General features: G+C 45.7%; 1 protein-coding gene across 1 annotated transcript in view; it reads left to right on the top strand.

Moving 5' to 3' along the window:
• Window positions 1-20,895, top strand: part of YARS2 (tyrosyl-tRNA synthetase 2) — a 73,961-nt gene that overhangs the window by 49,508 nt on the left and 3,558 nt on the right. Inside the window, exons 3-4 of the mRNA XM_085652406.1 lie at window positions 4,067-4,222; window positions 4,930-5,100. Coding sequence (XP_085508532.1) covers window positions 4,067-4,222; window positions 4,930-5,100 — 327 coding nt within the window. The remainder of the gene's footprint in view (window positions 1-4,066; window positions 4,223-4,929; window positions 5,101-20,895) is intronic.

Below are 20,895 nucleotides of genomic sequence, written 5' to 3'. Positions count from 1 at the left end.
TGGAGGCGGGATCCCAAGACGTGATGGTAGGCTTGTCGGTGGCAATGGGTCGGGGGTAGTGTCGGGGGTGGGTTCGCTGAAGTTGTTGTAGAGGTCTTTGATCTTACGATGGAAATAGGAGCTGAGCCTGTCGCAGAGTTCCTGGGAAGGAGAGATTTCCGTGGCTTCGCAGGCGGATCTTGAGAACAGCTGAATGATGTTGAATAGTTCTCTTGCGTCTGTGGCGTTTGTCTGGATTTTGTCTTTCATGAAGGTCCGTTTGGTGTCTCTTATGCGCTGGTGGTATTCTTTCAGGGCGTTCTTGTGGTTGGCCCGTGCTCCGTGGTTTTCTGGTTCCTCCAGGTTTTCTCAAGGCGTCTGCAGGCGCGTCTGGCCTCATGGAGTTCTGTGGTGAACCAGGCGGCCTTAAGAGGGCATTGTTTGTCGGGGAGGCTGAGCGCTGCGAGCTTGTCTGCGCAGCAGGAGATCCAGCGGTGCAATTCCCTGGCTGCGGTGTTGGTGTCGGTCGTGGCGACGGGGGTGTTTTGGCGGAGGGTGGTGTTGAGGAGTTCCTCTGTGACCTTGTTCCAGTTCCGTCGTGGCGGGATTGGGTGCGGTGGTGGTGTTGAAGGTGAAATGGACGCAGTGGTGGTCCGTCCAGGGGGGCTGGGTGGTGTGGTTGAAGCTAATGTTGGTTCCTCCTGCGAAGATAAGGTCGAGGGTGTGGCCTGCTCTGTAGGTGGGTGTTGGCCAACTGTTTCAGTCCTAGGTTGGCGAGTTTGTTGATGAGAGTGCTGGAGTCGGGGTCGTTGCTGTTGTCGAGGTGGAAGTTCAGGTCTCCAAGTAGGATGTAGTCTGTGGAGGTGATGGCATGGGGTGCGGCGAGCTCGACGATGGTCATTGCGGGCTGGGTGCGGGTTCCTGGCAGTCTGTAGATGAGGGTGCCGCATAGCGTGGTCCTGGGGCAGGTCTGGACCTGGAAGTGGAGGTGTTCTGTGTTGGACTGGGGGTCACTCGAGGTGGAGAGTCGGAGGGCGGTCTTGTGTGCGATGGCGAGTCACCCTCCTGGGCGGTGCAAGCGGTCCTTTCTCTGGAGCTTGTAGCCGTCTGGAATGGCCGTGGCGATATCTGGGCCGGAGGTGGCGTTGGTCCAAGTCTCTGTGAAGAAGGTGACGTCGGGTGAGAAGGTTGGGCGAGGGTCTTGCTCAGTCGGCGTGTCTTCCAGAGTGGAGTGCGTGGAGGTTGGTCGGGTCGTAGCGGTGAGGTCTAGGAGAACCAAGGTTCCTGGCGCTGGCCGCGGTTGGGTCGTGGATGGGCGCAGACGGGCTTTCCTTAGGCGCACCTTTGGCGAGACCACACAGCGGTCGCCATATGTAGGGGAGGGGGGTGGGAGCAGCGGAAGGGTTTCAGGAGCGGGGCTGGATCGGGGAGCGGAGCCACAGAGGTGGCGGCAACGTCGGGAAAGGTGAGCGTGTGACACTGGTACCGCAAACACTGGATTTAAATGAAATCAAATTAAAACTAAATCTGCAGTGAGTCCCAAAAACTAAACCAGAGAATAAAAACAGCAGGGGCAAGTTCCAGAACGCAAGGAAACCTGCGGCGCGGTGATGGGCTGCCGGCTCGAACCCTGCCGGGACGGGTCTCAAGTGCTGGGGCGGTTGGCTGAAACTGGCGGAGCTGCTGGGGAGAGTGCTGTCCTTGTGCCCAGAGGTTAAGGAATCACCCAAAGATTGTGCAGGTCACCAACTTAAGATATGTTTTTAAGCAATCTGACTAATGTCTATACTGCTATTTGTTTATCTTAATTTTTATTGTAGAGATATGCCCGTAACCAATGCATTATCTGATTAATATAGTTACCCTTTCGCAGGGTCAGACTTAGTCAGAAAATAGGCCCAGGCATCAAAATAAAAGTTGCCCCATTAGTGAAAAAAATAGTTAAAGAGCATTGGCATAGCCGATAGGTCTCACCTTTTGGACCTTATAAGTGTTAGCCATGTAGCACATCATCCTGGTTGCTGTGTCGCCAGGGATTGGAGAGCTATATAAATCTCATGTTGCAAGGCATAATATAAATAACACACCATTGAAGAATGATTTATTTACGGATTCTAGAGATCCGTGAAGAGAGAAACGTGTAGTAAGGCCTGTAACAATCGTTTTGCTTGACGCAGCCTTTTATTCATCCCAGGCAGAATAAGGGAGTACCGGGCACCAATCATTCAAGTATCAGGACTGGGCGTACATTTCTCTTTCTTCCTTTTACAATTCTTATATGGCTGTACTTAGGCAACACTCCCTTCCAGTACAGACAAAAGTCCTAGGTGAAAGTTTCTATACGTTGTGCTGGCCGCACAAGTTGCAAGACCAGAGCTTGTTACTAGACCGCCCTGGGTCATGGCACTAGCTTTGGGAGCTCAAAGGTACAGTATCATGGATAGAGGTTCCTGTAGAGCCCAGTGTCGGCTAGCTTTGTAATCATTTTCGGGACAAAAACGTGCGGATTTTGCTAATGGGCACAATTGTGCTTCAATCCTCCGTTTTGATGAGTACACTAGTCTTCTGAAACAGGGGCTCAAGCATGTTATCAGAAGATGGTGGCTCTGCTTTCATTTACAACAAGCAATGGAGAGGGAGGTGCTGAAAGGATGTCAGCACCAACAGTAGAAGGAGGGTGCAGGAATGAAGATACGATAAAATGCAAGCAGCAATGGATGCCAAAGCTAAACATGACTTTAAAAAAAAAAAACGCTTTGCTTGTCGAGCCGCTACTGTGGTCTTTTTTTTCCCACTGGAAGATTAAGACCCTCCTATCAGTGAGGGGCGGGGTTTGCAGACACAGTAGCGCTGAGGTTGGCGTCCCCGATAGTGAAGAAGGAAGCCTAAAAATAGCATGGGGAGATTTAAGCTGTTATAAAAAGCAAGCAGCAATGTGCAGGAGGTGGTGGTGGGGGGGATCGCACAGGGAGGTGAAGTGAGTTATGGCTATAATTAAAAATAAGTAACTCTTTAGGGAAGGAGGGTGACAACAGCAAGAGCCTGTGGCTCAAAAAGCGTTCGGACTAACAAGGAGAAAGTAGTGGGACAAGTGTAAGACTACAAGTAATGAGGGCCTTCTCCATCGGAGGAAACAAACAATGAAAAGGAGGGACAAATAGGAAAGCTTAAGCACTTGGAAGCAAGGATTTTTAAAGGACACTGGAAAAAACAAATGAAAAGCAATGGGCGGGCTGTAAGACTACAAAGTATATACATCATGTCTTGACCTAAAAAGTGACCAATGTATACTCATTGGGCAGTTTTGAAATTATAAAGACACACTGTCTAAGTGGTTTTCTGGGTTTATGGAAGACTGCATGGATTTAATGTTGCTGCAGGCAATGTTTTTCTTAATATCAGGGAAATCCACTATGAAAAGTGGCCCAGACTACCACAAAACAGGCACACAGGAAGTCATAAAACCTGCTCACACACTGACATGTCAACGCACGCCTTTGGGCACTGGCTGATTGCCCGATAGGTCAGTCCGGCCTTGCCCTTTTGTGTATTTAAACTGATAAAAGTGATGATGTTGGCAAAAAATAGACTTTGGCATGAGTTCTGTGTTAAGAAGCAGAAATGAAGACTCAAATTGGGCAAAGGTTTCCAACCTAGGAATGGTGACGTAGGCTATAGATAAAAAACAAAACAATATTTACCCTATACATGTTTGTTCTCTGTGTTCAAGAATAGCTTATAAAAATAAGAAAATGTCCTATTGCAAACCCATACATTGAAATATTCGATCTGAACTGCAGCATGACAAGTCCTTGCCAAGTTACTGACCTACGAAGAACAGGTGTGCTCGGAGGAGGAGCCTATTTAGGATAATTGTAACAGGAAGGACAGTGCTTGTTCTTTTTTATGGACCAAATTCAACAAGCTCAGTCTTTTCTGGTATTTTTGCACCAAACGGATTTTCAGGTTATAGCGATGTATACACTGTATTGACTAGTGCCTCAACAAGAAGCATACGTAACCAGCTCTGTGTACTTTGTTTTAAATATTAAAGTTTTTGACTTATAAAGTTATCTTCCTCCTAAAGATTTCTGAAACTGTTCACGTTTCTTCCTCTTCCGGAGATCAAGCACATTATGGAAATGCATGCTAAAGAACCAGAAAAACGCCTCCCTCATAAACGGCTGGCTGCGGAAGTGACCAAGCTGGTTCATGGTAGAGAAGGGCTCGAATCTGCTAAGAGGTAGGCTCTATTTACCACCGGGCAAGTAAGTGGGGAGCGACTGGTATTAAGAAATACATTGCAGATTCTATTGATTTCTATTATAAAGCAGCTAGTACTATCAATGGTAACAGAGTATGCATAAAATAATTCTTAAATTCAAAAGCTTAAGTTAAGAATGGGAACACGTGATGTAATCAATGTAACACACAAAGTATTTACTAATTTTAGAAAAAAACAAAGAATGTCTTGCACAGTTCAGTCCGTCCAGATTTATTAATATAAGCCTTTATCTTGAGAAGTATTAAAAATTCAAGTGACATCCAACCTTTTAGCATTTCTCAGAAGAAAATAAAAGGTAAACTTTGCTCTTAAAAAAAAATAGATATTTTCTAGAATTACACTATACAAGGTAATATCGGTAATGTCGTATTCAGTAGGAAGTGATCTGGTTTCAATTGCCTACTGGCTGTAATTCGGGGCATTTACCACTTTTAACATACTGTAAATGTGAACCCCGCTCCCCCTTTTAAAAAGTCTTTTTAGCTTTGCAGCTAATTGATCATGCTCCCCACCCCCCAAAGAGGCTTCCAGTGTGCCATGTCTCTCTAATAAACATCCGTCTCCTAGCTCCTGTGTGTCAACTTTCATGCTCTTGTGTCATTTTTGGTGTATTCAGCTTTTTCAGTCACATTAATTCGGAGGTATGTCACTGTTTTGTTTTTCAGGTGTACCAATGCCCTTTACCACAGCAGCATAGATGCACTAGAGGTGATGTCTGATGAGGAACTCCAAGAACTCTTCACAGAAGCACCATTTGCAGAATTCTTGTTTGAACCAGGAACCCGGGTACTAGATATGTGCCGAAAAGTAAATGCCATTCCAGAAGGAGCAAGAGGGTAGGTTATCTGGGGTGAATGGGAAGATATGTAAGCCGTTAGTCTACAATGGTGCTCGGGGAATTTAATGTAAAACAAAGCTACATGTTAATATGATCTTTTCACCCCTACTCTCCTTCTTGCAGTCCTAATCGCAAGTTTCAAGGTACGAGCAGAAAAGTCAAAACAGAGGGCAGAAAAACGAGCTGAAAAGGCAAAACAGAGTAGGAAAACTAGGTGAAAAGGAAAAACAGAGTAGAAAAACGAGCAGTGAAGACCCAAGCGGAGGGCAGAAAAATCAGCTGAAAAGACAAATGAGGGCACAAAAGTGAGCAGAAGAGGCAAAACGGAGGTCAGAAAAACGAGCGGAACAGGCAATACAGAGGGCAGAAAAAGGCAGAAAAGACCATGTCATGAGTGATGTAATATGTGCGGTCATAAGCAGTGCATTGCAGGGGCTTAAGTTATAGTTAGCTCAGGTAATTAGCTGCTGATTTTCACACGTGTGAACAAGGCTGTGGGACAGCCGAAAAGCGTTATGTGAAGCTCAGTAAACTTGGGTGCTTGAAACATTTCTTTGTGGCCTGAGAGTGTGTTATTCATTGTGAGAGATCATGGGAAGATTGTATGTCGGTGTGCGCTTCGCTGACGCACACACCACTTTCCACGGGTCCGTTGGTCCAGCAGAAACAATGTTGTTATATATATAGTCTAAAACTTACCTTAATTATACTTACCTTAAATAGACTGGGAAATTATTGTAGGGTTAAACCTTTTTATGTTGTCTAGGAAAATGTTCATATTCCCTCCATCCCATGTCCTTTCATTGAGAACATAATTGAAGAGTGAAACTTAAATAAAATATTGCATAAGATGCTTTTATAGAGCAATGACGTTCCTATACATATTGCTCTCCCATGAAAAAAATAAAATCAGGGAGTGGAAATTACGCAACTTGAGATCTTAACCTGTACTTTATACTGAATCTTTTTGGAGAGATTTACATGAATATATTTACCCTGCATGTCAAACCCTTTATTATTTCATATAGTGCTATCTGACTCTAAATTTAATCTGCTTCAACCTCAACCAAAGTCCCGACTGGCACGCCACTGCTTGACCACTCATCTGTCACCTTATCCTAACCGCATGGTAGGCACAGATTCTACATCATCTTTCTGGCACTGAGACCAAGAACGATAACTATGAAGAGGGGGGACATCATATGTTCCCTAATATGAGTAATTGATATAAAGAGCTTCAGAATGCCAGTGGGCTTTGCACTTCCTCGCTACTCACACTTTGTTTCTCCCAGAGGAGAGCGCCTCTTTCGTCTCTTTCACCATAGTCATGCAATGAGTGGTTGAGGTGGTAGAGCTGAAATGACCAAATATAGAAGTCAAATCTAATGTGTTAACAGAAGTTCTGCAGCCTAGGCAGGATCCAACTGAGCCCCTTGCTATTCAGTGAGACACTTGTTGACATCCTTCTGGACAACATAAAGGTTGCCTATCGTCTTGCACCTGGTGACTGCTTTCCTGACACAACGCCCTACTCCGGAAAGTCTGGTAGTGCAAGCGTTCACCAGCAGGGTCAAACTACATGTTTTTCCTACTTGTTCTTCGGACTAAGAGCCAAATAGAAACTTCTTGTCGCAGATTCCTTACCATAGAATTATCCCCAGGAGTTTAAACTGAATGCATTTTTTTTTTTACCAGTATGCTTGCGGGCTTGTAGATCTCATCTGTGTCTTCATGCCAGAAGTGACATGCGCAGTGCCTATATAGGCGCCACCCCAGCGCACTGACATCACTTCTTTTCTTTCTGTGCCAGTCAGCGGACATCTGGAGAGAGCTACCCCCAGTCATTTTTTGACTGACCTTTTTTCACCTTTTGTTGAAGTGTTCTTTTTTTTTTTTTTTTTTTTTTTACAAATCTCCTGGTGTGGCAGGGTTGTCCACTAGGAGGGCTGGCTTCAAGCACTACAGCACCTGTTATTGGCAGACATAGGTGAGGTACCCGCACCTTGTTTGCCTTTGGTGCCTGCAGTGCAACCACGACACAAAGATCTGCACTGATTACTGCACCATGCACTACAAGGCCTTGAGAGAGCGGTCCCTCAAGGAAGCATCCAGATCGGTTTCAGGGCCCAAGATCCTGCTCGCACTTCAAGTCGTCCAGGCCTTCAAGTAAGACCCACAAGAAAAAGAAGATCAAGCAGTTTAAGAGGTCTCCGACTTCGCCCGTCCGTCACGGTCTTCAGACAATACAAGGAAGCATAGTCATTCGAGGCCTGGCTCCACAGTTGAGCCTTCACATGTGCTGGCTTTGTGCCTCCCTGGGAGATGGAGCTACCTCAGCCCAACTCTGAGTTTTATGAGGCCTTGCACCTCATATTTGGGTTGCCTGTCCCCACCGGCATGCTTTCAGGAGGGGCCATTACTGGTTCCCCATCCGTGGTAGGATCTGGTATTTTCGATGGCTTCATACTATTTTAGATATACACCCACTTAAAGCCTTCCTGCAGAAGGACAAATTCATGATGCTCAAACTAGCCCAGGCCTTCTCTCCCCTGGACCCTGGAGACTGGGTTGAGGTGTGGATATGCATGTGCTTATTTTCACATCCACGTCATGGAGGCCTAAATATATTTCCTGTAGTTCGTGGTGGCCAGAAGCATTTTAAGTTCTCAGTGCTCCCCTTCGGGCTCACTAGCTCCCCTCGAAAGTGATGGTAGTGGTCGCAGCACAACTACAGAGGTACCAGTATTCCCCTACCTTGATGACTGGCTGTTGAAGGCGGGCTTGCCTGAGGCAGTTGTCAACCCCTTCCTGGTGGCGGTAAACCTCCTGACATTGTTGAGGTTCGTGGGCATTGAGCTGAAGTCATACCCGACTCCTTTGCGGACGCTTCACTTCATCACATCCATTCTGGATACGAAAGTCCAGGACATTTGGGCTATGATCCCAATGTTTAGTGCCTAGCAGATCAGGAACGACAATTGCACCCTGAGTTGGCACAGGAAATCTTCCTGCAGCGGGAAAAGAAACCTGGTTAGATTTTATTTATTCCCCTGCCACCGATGAGAAGGCACAGCTTTAGCATTTCTCCACCTACAGTTTCCAAAGCAACTTGTTGTCGGAGACACTTTCCGTCTAGAGTGTAGCGCAGGACTCCTGTATGCTTTCCTGCCACTCCCTCCCCTGAGTTTTGAAGAAGATCAGGGACTGGGCCCAAGTCATCCTGGTGGCACTGGATTGGGCCAGGAGAGTGCGTTACCCAAAACTCTTGGGCATGACCATTTGTCTTTGTAACAAGATGCCACTTTGGAGGATCTTCATTCACATCATCAGGGCGTAGTGTTGCACATGGGTCTGCACCCTTTGCACCTTTATGCTTGGAGATTGAGTAGTGACAGTTGATCTCCTTCGACCTGCACCCTGAGGTCATTGATTTCATCTTGGGGTGACGTGTCCCCCCACTAAATCCGTGTATGCCAGCCGTTGGGAGAAATTTGTGGAATGATACAACACCAGACAAATTTTGCATTTGTAGACAAGTTTGTCTGAAGTTTTGATATTTGTTCCGTCCTTAGTCCAGCTAGGATTCACCTTCATCAGTGCTAAGGGCTACTCGTCAGCTCTCTTGGCATTCTTTCAGTCACTAGTTGCGATGAGGTTTTTTGAAAAGTTTGCAATATTTGTTTCAACCAAAACTCTGTGTGATGCCCCAGTGGGATTTGACTTAGTCCTCACATTCTTGATGTGCACCCTTTTTGAGCTGTTGCACAACTGTCCCTTGAGACGTCTGACCTTAAAGACAGACTTTCTCATTGCCATAATGTCGACTAGACGTGTGAGCGAGCTTCAGGCTCTATGTGTAAATCCATCTTACGCCACCTTCTTCCCTGATAAGTTGGTTTTGAGGACCAGAACTTCCTATTTACCGAAAGTGGTTACTTCTTTTCACGTCAGTTAAACCGTCACCCTTCCTGTGTTCTTTTCATCACCTTATCTCTCTAACTAGGAAGACAGACTCCATTATTTGGATCCTAAAAGTTTCTACATTGATAGTATCAAGAACCACCCACCCTTTGTAGGGTTTTCTGGAGCAAAGAAGGATAAAGCAGAGCAAAAATGGACCATCTCCCAATAGGTTGTTTCCTTCATAAAGATCTGCTACGCACTGGGGAAAAAAGAAAAAAAAACAGCCCCCAGAAGGCTTAAGGGCTTGTACTACCAAGGCCAAAGCTGCCACCACACTGAGTGCCTGTCCTGGACATTTTTCAGCCATGTGCACTTTTGTACACACATTCACAAAGCACACGACAGTCAGATCTTTTGAGCGGGGTATTTTGCCCGCTTGGTCCTGCTGGACATTTTGTATTAAGCTTGTTCACAGTCCCTACTACTTGGGAGATACTGTTATTATATCTATTCACAAGGTGAGGAATCTGTAGTTAGAAGTATCCATCAGAAAAACAAGTTACTTCCCTTTTACAACCATTTTACTGGTAGATCCTCCATCTTACCACAGATTAGTCACCGACCATCTCACCTCCCAGTTTTGTGAACTGGATTCTCTTCCATCTTTCCATCTCTAAGGTACCATTATAGAGATATGCACACTGATCATACCAATTTGCTGATGGACTCTTTTGCTTCTAAGGCTGTCTGCTTCCTCGGACGCAGACAGCACTGTCATGGGTGGCTCTTATATGCGGCTCTGCTGTTATCTTCCGGAGTGAAACAAAGTTTTTGCGGAGCCACACAACGCCACCTAGAGGCTCACAGGAGAACTGCTCTGAAAGTTTCCTTCTCCAGTCTGATACCTGGAGATTATTCACAAGGTGAGGAATAACATAAAATAACATGTATTTGTAAGGTGAGGAATTTCCATCATAAAGATTGATACTAAAGGTAAGTAACTTGTTCAATAGGCCTATTAATGTTATTGCTGTGTCTATTTTTGTTTAGGATTCTGAGCTTTTCGATGGGCAAAAATTTTGAGCATGCACATTTAAGATGAATACCAATGCTGTAAAATTGTAGAGCCAAGTAAACCTCACAATATGACATCAAGAGGTAGAAAATTCTAGAGCAGTGTGTCTCAGTGATGTAGCCCGTGAGCTTTCCTCAGATATGTATCCTTGCACATTTGGTCACCACCATTCAATTCATCGGTCTTTTCTTTTAGTTGCGTTATGAACATTCGGTTACTCTGAATGCACTCAGGGTTCCCAAACTTGCTTGAGTGAACAGTTGGTCTCTTAGGAGTAAGAGTAAAATTCCTTTACTTGCGTACCTACCTACCTACCTCCAACCTTGTTTCATGACTGCTCATAATAGCGTAGATTAGTGATCTTTGGCTTGGAGGAGTACAGGCTTCTCGGCTTGTTTGCTGCTATGAGTCTTCTTAACGATCCCTGTCCCCAGTAGCTGCTGTAGTGCCACTCATTTCTTGTTGGCACCAATTAAAGAGTTTCTTCGAAGGCTATATGCCAGTATTCGCAAGGTTGTTTGTAAGGCTACACTCCCTAATGGAGGGCATCCACTAACTGGCTGGACTATTGTACAATACAGTGGATTAGCTTCTCCAAGTGCCACAGGAGAGGCTCCAAACTCCATTGCACTGCCCCACATTTCACTACAAAAGGTTCTCGCAACATTGGAAACATCCGTACTGTTGATCCCTGGAACCCCTACTTTATTTCCAAAACTGTCTGTGCCTGTCGACGTTGGGTCTTACTACCTCAAAAAAACAGGATCTGTGGGGCTTTGTTGACCGAAGCAAGTAGTGCTTATTCAAATCTCTCAACCTAATTATATTCTCTAAACTAGATTATAAGCATCAGAAAGAGTTAAAAAATAAAACAGGAGCTAAAAAAAAATCACAACTTCTTAACATCCTCTAGAGGCAAAGTGTAACTAGTTTTTAATGCAGAGAATCCTGGAAAGTATTTAATCAAAACACACTTTATTAGGACACCTTTGAATTGTTTGTGCATGTTTCCCTACCATTAATCTCTCATGAGCATCCCAGCTTTACAAGAAATGTAAAGCTTGCAGACCTTGCTCATAACAGTGGTTTTCTTACAGAATACATTTTAATGATATATATTTGCAAAAATGGACAGTGAACTGCACATGTTGCTGTCTACCTCTCAACTAGGTTTTGCCGTGATAACATGCTAATTGGTATACATGTTTGTTTTGTGCCTGGAGCTGTGGTGGCTTTTACCTATACCAGAAAACAATTTTCTTGTTAACGAGGCAGCTGAATTTAAGAGATTTATGGGAAGGTTTGCTAAAATTTAGTGCAGCACAGTGTTGCAGGGATTCTGCTTATACACAGAACTATGCGTAGAACCCCAGGACCTCAGTGAGTTGTGGTGTACCAGAAACTCATCTCAGAACCCAGAACCCAGTATCCGGCTAGCATAAGTGTCCCATTCGTTATCCGAGATTTAGCTCGGAGGTCCCAATGAAAAGACAACCCAGAACACGCGACTCAGTACATACTCAGGAATGGTGGGAATCGGAAATACCTGTTCGTATATTATTCTCACATCAGTCCACAACAAGAATCAACAGAGACACGGTGAAAATAAAAAAGAGTTTATTTTTATAGACCACGTGTCCTAATATGCAGTACTTTGGCTAATACAAGCAGACAAATGATTAAAATCAAAACCATCAACATAGTTACAATTCCATAGAATATAAAAGGGGTGATCATGTTATGACAGTGGATACTACCACTTTCCCTTTACTAAGAAGCTAATATTATTATTAGTCTAACAGAAGGTCTCTTAGGCTTGAATAGGGGACCCCATACCTCAAAGATCAGCTTAGTGAAATCACATCACAGGAGCGTCAGGAGTCTTCTCGCAGGAAGGCTCGTCTTCGGTCTGAATAATAAACATGATGTCCGTGATATTAAAAGCACCAACTTTCAGGTATGTGCAGCTGCTCGTGTGTTATGACTAAATAGTGGGTCGATCAACCTAGAGTGGAAAACATGCATTGTCTAACAACTCAGACTGTTTGTCACATCGTGTGCAGACCAAGGTCGCTTCGCAGAGCTCGGGATGGTAACAACAGATTGCTCTCGTGTGAGGCAAAACTCGATTCAGCAGTTCGTTTAAGCAATAACATGTGAACGCAGTGTCGTGTGCAAAAGCAGCAAGATGGCTTTCTAACTTCTGACGTGGTTATGCTAACTTAACAATGTATGTACGTATTAAGGGAGTCCTTACTACATGCCCCCTTGATCGAAGCACTACTTAGTATGCAAGAAAAGAGAGAACGCAGAGTTCAAGCGCGACAGAGCAGAACAAGGCGTATCCCATTTAAAAAAGAACTGGTCAGTTCAGGCAAAGGTCGAACAGAAAAAACCAAAAAAAAAAAAAGGGAGAAAAACAAAAAACATCGAACGTGTCGTGGGGGTGAAAAAAGGAAAAAACGCCTCACCGGGCGGAAGTGCAGACGCACAGGGACAGTTCAAGACACGTGAGGAAAACACAGTGGACGAAAGTTCACTCAATCCATGAAAGTATATGCAGCATACGTGGCCACAGCCTCCAGCAGAAAATCATTGGCACGGCCACTGAAGGTTTCAGCCATCCAGTTAAGTAAAGAAAAGGAACATACGTGTTCTTCTATCAGCGGAGCCTCTAGCACCATCAGAGGGCAACCAGCGTGTACTTCCAAGTAACTCATATTCAAGAAGTCATATGCCGCTCTCACGATGTCCCAATTACCCAGGATACCATGTGCCGCACCGCAGGCCATAATCCGAACACCAGAACAGGCAGACTCGAGAGACACTAAGGGCCTCATCAGTCGATCATAATCCGGGTCCGGAGACACCATGTTGGTTAAACACAAATCCATAGGCCATTCAAAGGGACAATCTAGGCAGTGGAAGACAGGTTGCACGCAGGTGAAGTAGGAATACCGGAAGGATAATCCATATGCCAGGCTCAAAGTCGCCAACGGCAGGACACCATAGTAATCAAGCATCCTGTCACGAAGAAGCTGCAGACGGGACAGGCTGTCGTGTGGCACAGAAAGAGCAGCCATTCCGCAAGATGAAAAGTAAAAGTAGCACACCTGCCACTAGAGCCAGAATTAACGGGACACCTCCAAAGACGCTGGAGAAAATAGAATGAAAAAATGCCGGAATCACACCAAAAATAGTTTGGAAAGAGGTCACGAGGCCCGAGCCCACAAGTTTAAAAAAATGAGCCAGGCCAGTTGTGGACGAGGCATTGAAAATTGTTTGGATCAAAGCACCAAAATGCAGGGGGAGGTCAGTATTCAAAAGCGCCTGTACCTCGGTGCGCGTATTTGCTACGTGAAGGACAAATGTTTCCCGGGAGGAAGTCAATGGCACCTCCTTTTGGGACAATAGCGCTCTTATTCTGCTCATCTTGTCGAACTCTGCTTTCAAGGTTGGAATTGAAGGCCAGATAGAAGCATCCAGCCTCCCATGCGGGGGTGGGAACAGGACGTTATTGCAGCAGACAACCCTCTGTGTTACAGTTACTATATACGGGATCCCTACTAACATCCCGCAGCAAGCTTCATTGTTCAAAATTAAATAACTACCGTTTGCAAGCAGCGTGAAAGATGGCGTAATCACTGGTACCGGGATACCTTTGAGGAAGCAGGCCAAGTTCGGAGCGTGTACATTACAAGCACCGTGCAATTGAATGTGCCTACACACAACAGAATGATCAGGTGACGTTGTACATTCCTCACCCTTCAGATAAACCTCAGTACCGTCCCTTGTACATCTATACGTAAAGGGGAGGGACCAGACTTCATGTACGAAAGCGGTGCCCAGCTGTTCATATCTACCCAGAGCATAGTGTTTCATACAAGAGGTAAACTTAAAAAGCGCAAACGGTAGACTTATCAATCCGTGTAAGAGCCACACAGCGGAATCGACTTCCGCAACAGAAAAAGGTAACGGCTCCAATTTCTCAATATGGAGCAAGGAATATGTAGCATCCTTCATGGACATGAACTGCTGTTTGTCAGTAAGGTTAAAGGGAAGAAATAACGATGTTGTATTCAGATAGTCCCAAGGGACCTTCCCTGCCTTCAATGTTTGTAATGTCCATGCAAACTGCATAACAGAACGTAACTGGTTTTGACCATGATACAACACAGACATATCATCCTGCACAATATCCACAATTGAAGATACAATATTATCTAATGTATAAATGCGAGAAGAAAGAGTGTTAATGCTGTTATCAATAACTGCTAATACTTTTTCCATATTAGCCTGATCAATAGCTCTCAATCTTGAAGCTGCCTCAATTTGCAACAGTTTCCATACTTCGTTGTAAATAGCATACGCCCATCTCTTGGATCTGCCACCCACAGGACCTTTAACAAAATCATTCAAATCTATTTTGTCATGTAACTTTGATAAATGAACTTTGACAGATGCCAAGGTGGAATGTCGCAGCCAGGACTGACATAATTTCCCCACAGAGTATGTAGTTACAGTATGTGACGACTCAAACCGGGGGTCCACGCGATCTTGAGTATACCCCGGTTTCAGTCCTAGAAAACGACGTTGACAGGTATCAGAACTGCTTTGCCAAATTAACCATCCCTCACTATTTAATTTCGAAATATTGAAAGACGAATTGGAAACCAATAACTGCAAAGCAGGAAGGGACAGATCTGTGTGATTATACCAATTTGGGTAAGCACCCAGATCCGGCATAGAAGGCGAATTTAGTTTTTTAGAAGTGGCCAATCCGAAACAGGTGGTTTGGAAGATGGTTGCATTTAAAAACAACATATGATTTGGTATCAGACAGGCACGGTGTAAAGCTTAAGTTCCCTGAACCTGCCACGGTTTGGAACCCCAAACCGACTTAAGATCAATAGTAGCCTTCCATAGATCATAACCTTTGATTGACAACTCATCCATAAAGGACTTAGAATATAGCAATTTGGTGTGTGTCAGTCTAACCTTGGAGGCAGACTCAGGCTTAACTTTAAAATAAAAGGATGCCGGGGCTGAAACACTGAAATCAGTAAAATAAGTAAACTTATCAACTAATGTGTGTGAACTGCCAAACGAGGGGGTGGGACAATGTTCCCACTGTGTAAAATTTACAAAATTTCTAAACGAATTCGATTTATGCAGGAAGTGATTGCCATAATGTTGAAAACAATACTGTTCCGCATAATTAGCCGCATTTTCATACAAATCCTCTGCATCAAAGGCGGCGTAATATTTCAAATCTGAAAACAGTGCTTCAATGGCGTGTACATCCCAATCATCAGAACGTATGTTCTGTTTAACTACATCACCCATAGAAACACGAAATACATTAGGCACATTAATGACCTCTGTAGGCCCATGAATTTGAAATTTAACTGCATCCCATGCGATTCCATCCATGACGGGCCAGGCAGTAATATTCACAAAAGTCTGGTCCCTTTTCATGATGTGGGATGAGGAGTGGGGGGCCAAAGTTCCATTGATAAGTCTAATTGTCGATCTCTCTTTGAGATAATGGCCATCCACCAAACGGAAGAAAACTACAACAAATCCAATGGACATAAACAAAAAAATACCAAAAAGCATCAACCAGATGTATGTCCAAGGAGCTATCAAAAAATGTTTCTTAAACCAGCTCACAAAAACAGCAATGTTTGATGGGGGAGTTGAGGGCAAAGAGTTAGTGTCAAAGGAAAAACGGGACGGCCAAGTGCTGTAGATTGTAAAACAGGCGAAGGTCCACGTGTAGGATAAGCATACTCAGTCTCTTCGGACAAACCACCAGCCGGTGGTATCAGCAAGGGATCAGTAACTGAATGCATCTCGATTGCAACATCAGACAAGGTGGTAGAAGCAGGAACCATCATTGAATTTCTTTGCATTGTCTGGCATGAAACTGCCGGAGTCATACTAAGAAGTATCGGCCACTCGCTGAAGTTTGACATTGTCAATAGAGATGTACCTGTTTTCTTTGCGACCAGGAAGTGGAGGTAAAATGACTGTTCTTGTTCCCTGCACTCCAAGCACTGGAACTGGTGCACGATAAGAGGGGCCGAACTCCTTCTTGTTCTCCACCTTCTCACGGACCAGATCACCAACTCGGGGTAGCCAGCCGACTACCGGAATCTGAACCTCAGCTTCAGACGTGGAGGGCAAATGTTCTTTCGAAAGAGAGTCTCTGGCTTCTTGTAGAGTCTGCAAAACAGCACAGTGATCATCTACGTCAAAGGGTGCGGTCGACGCCGCAATGTCTAGACCATCAAGGTCTGGAACAAACATTCTGATTCCGAAGAGCATCATGTACGGGGTCCGCCCACCCAGAGACCTTCTAGGGAGATTATTTAGTGCACGTTGGACGTTATACAAATGGGCTAGCCAGTTCCGGCCTGTGCCTAAAACACGTGCTGTCAATGATTGCTTTAAGTCACGGTTCATTCGCTCCACCACACTATTACCCTCAGGTCGGTAGGGAGACGAAAATTTGACTAGGACCCCCAAATTTTTCATAGCCTCCTTGTAAGCCTTAGAGGCGAACGCAGGGCCCTGATCAGAATGGAAGGTACCACACGCAAAAGTTCCCACAAAGACACGCAAATCCCTGATGACAGTCCGCGAGTCAGCACTCCTTTGTGGCCATACCCATAGAAAACGTGTGCACGAATCCACTGCAACCAAGATGTACTTGTACGCAGTAACAGAAGAAAAAGGACCGCAGTGATCTAAATAAACACAACCAAATGGCTTATTAGAGATGTACAGCTGTGTCTGTGGTGGGCGCGCAACAGTAGAAGGTTTAATCTGTTGGCAAATGTCACAATCAAGAACATAAGCGCGCGCTTGTTTATATAAACCAAACCACCAGTAACGTTGTTGTAGCAGAGATATTGTAGCTGACACACCGGCGTGGGCTGACGCCAACCCCTCGTGCGCAGCCAAGATCAGTGCTGGTCTGCAGTCCGCGTTGGGAATTATTCTATCACCAACGTCGTTAATCCTCACTAATGGGACGTTATCAGGACTTAAATGATAAATATACCGAGAGGGAAAACCCTTCGGGTAATCTCCTCCCTTCTCTGTAGCAGCAATAGCTGCCAAGATGTCATCATCAATCTTACTTTTGGATCTTGTAACTGCTGCCACTAAGTATGTAGCCACTGCTGTTTTCGCTGCCTCGTCAGCTAAGCTGTTGCCGACAGCATGGACACCAAGCCGCTGGTGACCAAGAGTGTGAATAACACTTACGAGAGGGAGACGTTCTTTAAAGTCCGCCACTCGAACCCAAAGCATTTTATGCTTAATTGTGCTACCTTTAGTGTCGCGGTAATCATTCTGAGACCAGAAGTGTAAATTGTCATTGTAGGACTGGACACAGTAGAAGGAGTCACTCACTATAAGAGTAGTGACTCGGGGATCAGCAAACTCCAGTGCAAGCACCAGAGCCCGGAGCTCCGCCAATTGCGCGGTACAATTACCCAATGACTGCGTATGCACTGCATCAGATTGGAATTCACCATTTACGAATGTACCTACGACAATTGCGCAAGCCGCAGAATAAGCGTGCTTCGATCCAATTGCGGGTTGCGCAGACCCGTCAGTGTATATGACACAATGGTATTCTTCGAGCGGGCGCAAAGACAGAGGTGCCGGATGAACGAATTCATACTGCAAGTACTCTTGAGTCTGTAATGAGGCATCAAAGATGTAAGTGACGTCTGGCGACGTCAGCGTTGTAGCCCATTGTATCCACCGTGGATGCAAAGCTTTAGAATTGGGTACACTTGCTTTAGTCACTGCCTCTAAAGCAGGATATGGAGTTACAACCAGAATCTGTTTCCCATGCGACAGTGCGCGTTCCTTGAGGATCGCCATCTGCACAGCAGTCAGAACTTTTTCGACCGTGGAAAAACGTAATTCAGCAGAGGTGTACAAGTGTGATTTGTACGCAATGGGGACTGTGTCGCCCTCATTAAACGTCAAATACGTGAACCCCACGGCGCCTGGTACTATTCTTATTACCAGGTTAGTGCGGTTATCACGTGTCAGCAAGTATTGTGAAGCAAGAAGGTCAGCCTGTAAAGACTGTAAAATAGCAGAGTGTTCTAGCTGCCAGCTAGATTTCGAAAACGAAGGCTGTACCAAGGCGTAAAGCGGCTTGATACGCTGGGCATAATCAGGAATGTACGTACGGCCGAAATTCAGAAAACCCAGCAGAGATTATAATTTCTTCAGTGTCGTAGGAGCACTTAAGCGTGCACACTTTTCCAGAAAGTGGGGGGCTAACCCCTTACCTTCATTGTTGAGCTCGTAGCCCAAAAACAACACCGTATATTCTGCGATGTGTGACTTCGCAAAATTGAATTTGTAGCAATAGTCAGCAAAACTCACGATAATATTGTCAACCCGAGACAGATGCGGCATCAGCTCATCATCCGTAAGATAGACATCGTCAACATATGAGTATGCTTCGGGGTCTATTCTTTCTAAAAGAGAAACCACGCGAGCAGAAAAGACGCCAGGGCTATTTTTGTAACCCATGGCTAATCTTGTAAACTGTTTTTGTTTTCCGCCTGAAGTAAACGCTGTCCACTGGCTACTCAGTGTGGACAGGTTGTGGCTAAAAAAGCCATTGGAAATGTCGAGTGTCGTTTTAAACCTCTTACGCACGAGACTGTCGACCAAAGCCGAGCTATGTGTATTTTGTACCGCGCAGGTCCGGCAATGGGAGTTTAGGTGCCGGTAATCCAAAACTAAACGGTACGAGCCGTCAGGCTTCGTTACAGTGAATAAAGGGTTATTCATAGGGGACACACATGTTTCAATAACACCCTGATATTCCAATTGTTCAAGGATTGCCGCGACGTGGGGTCTCGCTTCACGACGCATAGGATATTGAGGTTGAGGCTGGGGCATAGACCGCAATGGAATCTCATGGCAGGGGGACAATCTGTCCCATCCCACCTGAGTACGATACACCGCAAGCGCAAGCGCCCACTCCTCAGCATACACTTCAGCTTGGTCCTTAGGCACTGTGTGCGCAAAGGACGGGAGGATTACTTCCTCCCCTCTAGGAGCCTCTAAAATGAAAGCTGGGGGCCAATCTGCCTCCGCTAGGAGGATATCATAGGTGGTGGTCAGATTATCCCAAAAAATCCCTTTTATTGTACGTTGTATGTCACCCTCAATTAATAAGACTATTTCATAAAGTCTGTCAGGAGGAGCCACTCTGGTGTCAGCTGTTTCAACAGTAACCGATATATCAGTTGCTGTCACCACCAGAAATGGACGCAGAGCTTGACGGACTATGGTAATTTCCGCTGCGCTGTCCAGGAGCGTCAGCGCCCATGTCCGGTTCCGAAGCTGTGTCCGCACTATCTGAGGCATACCTTGCCGTCAGAGCCGCCACTTTCTTCTTCTGAAACGGGGGTCTTTGTCGTGCAAATTCGTCCTGCTTGCCTTTACCCTCAGTCTGTCGGGGCTGGTCACGCTGTTGTGGAGCACCCCGACCTTTGCCACCGCCTCCGCCACCGGACTGTGTAGCCGATGTTTCCTGTGAAGAACGAGGAGAGCGCTGTTCAGAAACCTGAAATCTATCAGGAGACTTTATAGCAGCACGATCGCGCAGATCATAAGTGCGTTCGCTACTTGACTGTACGGGAGAGGCAGGCCGAGAGCCCTGTTTCTGTTGCTGCTGCTTTCCCTGTTGTTTAACCTGCCATTTTTGTTTAGGAAAAAAGGGCCGGTCGTCCTTACCAGACGTTTCTGCCTTACCCTGCTGTTTTAGATCGGGATTCTTTATTACAGGCTTAACTCCTAAAGAGCTACGACCCAAATCCCGATATGCCTCTGCGATTATTTTCGCAAATTCCTGCGGTTTGTCCTCCTCAGGAACTCGTTTCAGTTCATTACGAACCTGGAAATGCAAAGCATCACCCTTCAGGTTACCAATTATCATGGTAGCCACCAGGTCAAATTGCCCGAGGAGCCGCATCCCTAACTCTATCGCAGACTCCGCACCATGGTTCTTTTGAACTCTTTTGATAACGGAGGGCAGCTGCAACATAGACGGAGTGCCAAAGCACTGCGCGTACGTCGCTGCAAAGACCTTGTCCCAATTTGCACAATCATCAATGTGGGGGACCAAGTCCTTAGGCAAACTAATGGTGAGGATCCTGTGTTTCTCCACAGGAGTAGTATTCGGGTAAACCGCTTCTATTTGGTCAAATTTTTCAGCAAGCCAAAAGGGGAAATCATCCCTAGTTTGGGGGCGCTTGCCCATAACAGAATTAACCATAACGGGACTAATGACCACCGCGTGATGATCAGTAGGCTGTCCCGCAACAGCAGGTGCCCCCGCCTGCATATTGCGCGACACATACTGCACTAACGCCCTATATACCGTAATGAGGGCAGTGTGTAGTACACGCAACTCAGCCACCGTCACCGTGAGGTAACGGGGATGAGGCGTAAATCCGGCTAGTACCGGCCAAGTGGCCCCTGCAATTGATAAAGGGCCCATTCTCGGCGGTATAACCACATGGGGAAGGGCGCCATTAAACCAAATATGGTGCTGCCAAGCAGATATTGGTATTTCCTGTGTCCTATACGGCGTATAGTTCGCCGGCACTGCAGCGGCAGTGTAAGAATGAAAGGTGTCATCATCCCCCACCGCTGGAATCGTCACCCAAGAGTAGAACAACTCATAGGGATGAGCCGCATCGGCTCCCACTACAAAGATGACGTTCATACCAGTGTCCGGTACCCCATACTGCGTCAAATGACGTT

The sequence above is a fragment of the Triturus cristatus genome, chromosome 4_1 (assembly GCF_964204655.1).
Source record: "Triturus cristatus chromosome 4_1, aTriCri1.1, whole genome shotgun sequence".
NCBI lineage: Eukaryota > Metazoa > Chordata > Amphibia > Caudata > Salamandridae > Triturus > Triturus cristatus.
This window is presented reverse-complemented; position numbering and strand designations above follow the sequence as displayed.